The 8,067-nt window shown below is 27.2% G+C and overlaps 1 protein-coding gene across 1 annotated transcript; it reads left to right on the top strand.

The window, feature by feature from the left end:
* Positions 1 to 1,654: 1,654 nt before the first annotated feature.
* On the top strand, positions 1,655 to 2,537 carry LOC112720830 (14 kDa proline-rich protein DC2.15). The gene has a single exon (XM_025771925.3). It carries the CDS (start codon positions 1,762 to 1,764, stop codon positions 2,281 to 2,283), a length of 522 nt encoding a protein of 173 aa, XP_025627710.1. The 5' UTR covers positions 1,655 to 1,761; the 3' UTR covers positions 2,284 to 2,537.
* Positions 2,538 to 8,067: the final 5,530 nt, after the last annotated feature.

The following is an 8,067-nucleotide window of genomic DNA, read 5'->3' as shown; positions in this document are numbered from 1 at the left end:
AAAACAAAGTAAACTATAATTTATTATATCGTCTGAGATAGTTACTACTAACAAACATACACAAATTAATTAACAGAACATAAGTATTTGTTATCACCCTTATAAAGCTTACCGAGCCGGTTTCTTCAATTAATATGAAACTTGTAATTGATCCTCTCACACTTAAGATTGGAGATGTAAGAAATGACTCAACTAGAATATATATTTTTTTTTTAATAAAAGAGTTCAACACACAATAAAGTGGAGCGGCAAGGTTACCAACAGAGTCTCAAAACAAAAATACAGAAATAAAAAGAAAAAATAAAAATAAAAAAATAGTGCCTTCCAGCAATTTTTTGTGTTATCTCCGACATTGCCATCAATAATAAAAGGGATCCAAGTTACACCAATCTCTATAACTGATCAAAGATTTGTGGAACACCTTTTCAGCTCCAGACTCCTTGTTATTAAAAATCCGCCCGTTCCTCTCTAGTCACACATTCCAAATAACTGCAAAAAAACATATGAACCACTTCTTCCGCTCCTCTTTTCTGTTGACAACGCCCGTCCAACTCTCAAAATGTTCTTTCAATGAGCCCGAAACAGTCCACTTCCTCCCAAGGTCAGATAGCCAAGCACCCCACACCTGTCAGGTAAATTCGCAACCAAGAAACAAGTGATAGATATGTTCAATATCTTTATTACACAATACACACATGTGATCATCGTGGCTAATAATTCCTAGCCTAAGCAGCCTCTCTTTGGATTAGTCTAATAGTTAGTTCACTAATCCATTTAATTAGGTGTTGGGTTTTCAATCCCATATTGTTTATGCAGCAATCCATTAACCATCAAAAATCCTTAAATAGAGTTATGATCCACGACAAATTAATCTTTAGACTGTCGGAACAAAAAATTACAGCGAAAACATATATATAAGATATATGATAGAATATGCATGATATTTTGTTAGAATTCCAAAAAATTAATGTCAGAAGTGATGAAGGATAACTTAAATTTATAAATCGTTCTACACAACCATATCTTCATATTTCCCATTTTGTTCCCCTTATAGCACATAAAAGTCTTCTTTCAAATGTTTAATTAATAAATTAGATACCCTAAAATCGAATTCGAATCACGGACATGTATTCAAATTCAAACTTTCGCATGTGTAACGGGTCCAATCATAAGTGCCACCCAATGGAGAAGTTCTTAAAGCAAAAGAATTATCTTGCAAATTTTCAAAAGAAAAAAAAAATGAAAATAAAAAGATCACAAAATCTTTTTCTTTCAATCCACCGGCACTCTCCAATGTATGCGAGATATTTACTTCTAAATGTTTCAAATCTTATTGTGGAATCAAGTTTCTTCATAGTGCAAAATTTTGCGATCGAGTTATAGACCCGCAAATTCATGTAGCCCCCACATACTCACAAGTCACAAAAATCCAAAACCTAATTACCTGATTACTCTGCCAACTACTAAAGCTCTCTGATCATGTTCACACATGGTCATTTTTCGTTAGCTTAATTCTTAAATTTCCCTACCACGTTTAGTTTTTTAAAAATAACAATCATTGTACGTTCACTCAATAGTTACAAGTTGCAAGAAACAACTCATCAACCCACCTTTGGCCCCTCAAATCAAGCACCACACGACCGCTATATAAGCCACTACTCCCTTCAAACAACCCTCATCTTCGTCAAAAACACTCCTAAACCCTAGTAGTAAAACTTGTGATCATAACAAAGACTTAGCTACTAGCTTCAAGAGTTTAAGATGGCTTCCAAAACACCTTCTTCCATTGCTCTTTTCCTCATTGTCAATATCCTCTTCTTTTCACTCGTCTCCGCCTGCGGGACTTGTCCTGGTCCTAACCCGAAGCCGAAGCATCATAAGGGCAGTCCAGGACAAGGCCCTTCACGCGGTTCCGGTGGTTCTGGTGGCTCGACGCCTTCTGGTGGATCCACTCCATCAGGCGGTGGTTCCACTCCCTCAGGTGGAACTACTCCTTCTGGTGGATCCACCCCATCAGGCAGTGCGTCATGTCCACGTGACGCACTCAAACTCGGCGTCTGTGCAAATGTACTCAACGGTTTATTGAATGTGACTCTGGGTCAGCCGCCAGTGACCCCTTGCTGTACTCTTCTCAATGGTCTCGTCGATCTCGAAGCCGCCGTGTGTCTCTGCACCGCGCTTAGAGCAAACATTCTCGGCATCAACCTCAATCTCCCCATCTCCCTTAGCTTGCTCCTCAATGTCTGCTCAAGGCAAGCTCCACGTGGCTTCCAATGTAACTAAGCACAAAAACATGATGCTTAGTGTTTCATATAGTTCTGGCTTTAATTTACTTCTGCATTCAAGATCCCATTGATCACTATTGTGTGATATTTACGTCTGTGCATGGATGATTAACTGCTTGTTATATTGTCCCTTCAATTATTCACTGTATGTTTCTTAGTCATGGTGCAATAGCTCCAAAGCTGTTGAATTAGTGTTCTTTACTCCATTGAGAAATTATTATATTTACTAATAATCATTCCTTCTAAACTTAATTCTTGTTTTTCTCTTAGTTTCTTTTTTTCCTTTTGAGTAAACTACTATTTGGTCTCCAATATTTAGCTTAAATCTCAATTTAGTTCTTAATATTCTAAACACCCTATTCTAATATCAACAAGTTTTAAATAGATTGAATATATTGTCTTACCATTAAATTTAACTCAAATAATTAACGAAAAATTTTTTATTTTAATAATTATTAATGAATCAATTTTACGTACTGAAATTCAACTGTTATATTAAATTTTAAATATGTTAATTATTCATATCAAATTTAATTGTAAAATAATATTGAATTTGTTTAAAATTTTGTAGAACTAAAATAAAACGTTTAAAACATTAAAAATCAAATTAAGATTTGACCTAAACATGATTATAATAGCATTTATTTTTTTCTAACTAAATAATATTGATTATTCAAATAATAATGTTTAAGAGATAACAAAAAATCAATTCAAATAGTATAAAATTATTTTATTTAATATTTATTAATTATTATTAAAATAATTATATAATTTTAGATATAATAAATATATAATTATAGATATTATATATATAAAATTTTAGATATTAGATTAAATAAAATAATTTATTTATTGTTCCTATATGATTACCTTTAACTGAATTATTGTTTTTCTTTTCAAAAATAAACGGTGACATTGAGATCTGAACCTAATTATATATATATTTTCACTATTCGATTATATCTAGAGGTCGATTAACTAAACTATATATGGCCCTTGTCCCTTCCTTTCTCAAGTCCCCAACAAAACATAAAATAAGAAGAAAAAAATCTTTTAAAAAGAAGAAATGTTAAAAAAAGAAAAAGATAAATACTTAAAAACCCTGCAATGAGCCCGTGAGTTATGTGTGCTATATGACTCACGAACGGCTATTATTTTAATTTGCCACGAAATAAAGTAATTAAAGCTTATTATTAATTAATTAAGCTAATGAAACCAAATCTATAACTGAGGTTTAATTAGGCCAACTCGATTATTTCCGTTACTGGTAATTGCAATTAATATTTTAATAACTGAATGGTTTTTATGTACAAGCATCATATTCGATCCCTTTTAAAATATATGATTGGGATCTAGCTATCAGCTGGTATGTCGTTTTTCTTTTTGGACTGGTATCCCAGGAATTAAATATCGAAATACTAATTCATAAAAAAAATGAAAAATAATAAAACTGATGAATACTTTATCTCTTTTCTGAGTGACAGTCGGGTACATTGGATTTGTTGAAGTTTAGGGCAAAATAGGATTTAGATTTTCAAAGCACTATTTGTCCCGTGACATGCAACGTGCGCAGAGTTCATATATGGAGGTAGAGTATATTATTTATTCATAAGGGTGTGCTGCTATTTTCGCTCATTAGCATTTAGTTTTTACTGAATTATGTTACACCAACATAATTAACTATATACTTATAGTGAAATACGATTATTATCACCTATTTATATTTATAGTAAAAATTTATATATAGATAATATATCAAACTTTATAAGAAATATAATAAAATTTGATTCATGCATATTAAAATAATCAAATTTCATAAATAATATAGTAAATTGTATTTATTTTTGTTGCTAAAATATAAATATATAAAATTGTAAAAATATAGTAGTAACTAATTTTTAATGTTTATAAAATGTTTAAGTATTTTACTATGAAAAAGTTTAATTATTTTATAATTAAATATTTTGATTATTATTGCTTTGATAAAAACTATTAAATAACACATATAAATATGATGAATATTTTATGATGTTCATTGGACATTATATATATATCATGTGCAAATTGAAAACTTCTGTAATTCTGTAGGTTTTTCAACAAAGGATTGATCACATAGGTTGAGCCATGTGCCTTAGCTGTAAGCCTGTAAAAGAAAGATAAGCAAGGATTTGGAATATATTTACGTACATTGAAATCCACTATTTTTCAGGTAACAGTAAATTTTTTAAATTTTTTTTCATATTAAATTTTAAATATTAAATACTAAATTATAAATACAAAATTTTAAATTTTAAATTAAATAAAAATAAAAAAACAAATTTTAAACTCTAAATAATAATAATAATAATAATAATAATAATAATAATAATAATAATAAATTGTTGGAAGAAAGTTATTTGACTATCCATTCAACCTATTTTAACAAAATTAAGACGACCAACCATCAAAATGCAAAAAATTATAATATGTACACCCACTTAGAAAGGCTTACTTATAAGTTATAATAAAAAAAATAGAATTATTTTCAGTGGTAAAAAACGAATGGAGCAGCATATAGCACCTAAGAACACACACACACAAAAGGTGGACGATTAAGGAGTCACGGGATGGAATTAAATGAGCTAAAGGTTGACAAGCTCAGGTAGCATTCCACTAATTAATAAAGTTGGCTAGAAATTTAGACATTAAGTTTTGTAAAACAATGAGAAAAAGTATTTGTCTTATAGAGCTTTTATGATCTAAAGATCTAGAGTTTAATTATTATTAATTTTAAAAAAAATTTTTTAGTATAAAATAAATAAAAAGAAAAAAACAAACTATATACAAAATTAAATAAATCTAAAAAGATACTCTTGTATAAGAAAACATACTAGAAATATAATTATAAATATGACTCTTATTATTAGTTTAAGATTTTGAGAGATAATTTTATGGCAAATACGACATAGTTACTTAATAAAAGTATAAAACCATACACCGTTATTGAAAAAGCCATCAATTAAGCTGGAAAAGCTGAAAATGTTACTTATTAGCATGCAAAGAGTTTCTCCTTTGCATTGCAATGAAGCTTCAAATTATATATATATATATATATATATATATATATATATATATAGTGTCTATAGTGGTTACAATGTCTTAAAAAATTATTATTAAAATTAAAATAATATTTTTTATTATTTAACTATACTTAAAAAAAAACTATTATTAAAATATAAAAAATATAATTTTAAGTTTAACCATACTTATCATAGTTACAGTATATATGTGTGTGTGAAGAGAATCTTTCTATGTTTAATTAGCCACCAAATAAAAGAAATTAAATCGTCACACTGTTTTTATCTGAAAGAGGAGGGAGATAATGACATAACTAAAATTGACATACCTATCGGTAAGTACGGGTCACTTTTTCTAATATAATTAATGATTTTACTAGTGGTTAAAATTAGGATTTTATTAGTCTGTGTTTTAAGGATATTGGTTAAGGTATATTATAAAAAAATATTTTAATATTTTTAATATATTTAATATATTAAAAACATAAAAAATTATTTTTATAATAAATAATATTAAAATATTTTTTATGGTATATTTAATTAATCCTCTTAAAACACAAAATAATAAAACCCTTAAAATTATAATTTAAGATGACATTATTGTTGAAGCAAAAAGTATACCTGGCCTGGTAATTACTTAAAATGTACAAGCTTAAACTCTCATCACATGCTTAATATTAGGGGTGTACATCGGATAAAATTGGGTTCGTTTTGACTCAGATTTGACTCTGAATAATGATTGGATCTATTTTTAAGATTTTATCCGATTTTAATTAAATCTAATAAAATCACACTACTTTCGGGTCATACTAAAACCAGGTCTAAATTGGTGAAGTTCGGATCTTGATAAATTTTATGTCAAAAAATTAGGGTAAAGAATATTTTTTATCCCTGAAGTTTGGCAAAAGTTTTAAAAATACCCTTAAATTTTATTTTGTTTTAATTTTGTCCCAAAAATTTTTTATTTGCATCAAATATACTCCCGATGGCTGAATTTTCAAAAAAATTAAGACCAATCTAACAATAATGCATGAAAATGATGCTTGATTTACTTGTGTTGAGGATTGTTCTTGTGAAATTGTTGTTGAATTGGTCTTAATTTTTTTTAAAAATTAGCCGTCAATGCATATTTGATACAAATCGAAAATTTTCTAGAACAAAATTGAAACAAAATAAAACTTAGGAGTATTTTTGAAACTTTTATCAAATTTTCGGGACAAAAAATATACTTTACCCTATAAAAATTATGATGTACTTAGTTATAAAAAAAAATATATTTGTTATTAAAAAATTGATATCTATATTTGTACTTAAATTTGTTCATAAATTCTAATTTCATACTTTTTTTTTTTAATTTAACAAATATGATTAAAAATAAAATAATAAATTTATAATTAATATAACATAATATTAAAATTAATTTAAAATATAAATATATTTTTTAATCTTTTTAAAATATACATAACATCAGATAAAATCAAATTCCTCTCGATTCAAATTTGACATATTTTTAAAACTTTTATATAATTTTAAATCTAATAAAATTACACCAAATTAACTTTTAAAATATTTGGACCTGAGACGACGGGTTCGGATAATGTACACCCTTATTTTTTTTGGTGACAATGTACACCCTTATTTAGTATAGTACTTTTCTATTCTTACTATATATCGTTCCTACTTTTTCGCCTTGGCTCTACATGCAAACATTTGAGGATTTTTCTACCGTATAGATTGAAAAAATTATCTAGACGTGTAGAACATGACGTGTTGGGACCGTATGAAGAACACCTGCTGGGTCTGCTAATGAGGATGGTAGGTTCTTTTTTTGTGATTTGGGCCCGTCTTTGAAGTATGAAAGACTGGGCAGTGGCCAGCGGAGTTTCTCTATCTTAATGTTTGTAGTGTGTATTGGTGGCCTAGAAGAAAAAGTTAAAAAACATTTGAACCGTTTTTGAGTTGCATTGGAAAAACTTGAAAAATTCACTAAATTAATATTTGAACTAATTTGGAAAAAATTTGAGGGATTTTTTTAATTGCATTGGAAAAACTTGAAAAAATTCACTAAATTAATATTTGACTTAATACCAACAAAAAATATTTAACTTGATTCGGAGAGAAAGTGTTTGACATTTAAAAAAATTTAGATATTAAAATTATCTTTTAAAATAAAGTTTGTTTATTTATATAAGAAATTTAAATTGTAAATTTAAGTGTTAACTCAAACTCTATTTGGTGGGTTTGTACGAGTAATTAAGGATAAAGTTAAAATAATGTTATACGTAGTGATAGATTTAGAAAATTTAAAAAATAAAAACAAAAATATATATATTAAAATAAATTTTGTTAAACATTATTAATTATATTATATATATGAGGGATATGGAAATTAGAAAGAGTTGGTGTACAATTTTCATCCTTAAAATATTATTTAGTATATATAATTTATAAAAAACTTTTTTGTACTATTTTTAAAATTTGACCTTAAAATCTCTTAATTAAATTATAAATAACTTGTCACTAATTCTAGTTTCTATTTATTTTTATACATATTTAACAATAAAAAAAGTGAATCAATAAACACATTAGTATCTATTTTGATACTCTAACATTTATAATTTAAAACTCAAATTATACATAAGTACCAAAAGAAAAGCTAAACCTATATATGAAAAATATATTGATATAAAATAATAAAAACTTATCTTACAATGATTTTTCTTTTT

The sequence above is a fragment of the Arachis hypogaea genome, chromosome 11, assembly GCF_003086295.3.
Source record: "Arachis hypogaea cultivar Tifrunner chromosome 11, arahy.Tifrunner.gnm2.J5K5, whole genome shotgun sequence".
NCBI classification, from domain to species: domain Eukaryota; kingdom Viridiplantae; phylum Streptophyta; class Magnoliopsida; order Fabales; family Fabaceae; genus Arachis; species Arachis hypogaea.
Note: the sequence above shows the minus strand (reverse complement) of the source record. Positions and strands in the feature narration are given on the sequence as shown.

Excerpts from the sequence above, each read along its gene's own strand:
- LOC112720830 (XM_025771925.3), top strand. The coding sequence starts at position 1,762 with ATGGCTTCCAAAACACCTTCTTCCATTGCTCTTTTCCTCATTGTCAAT.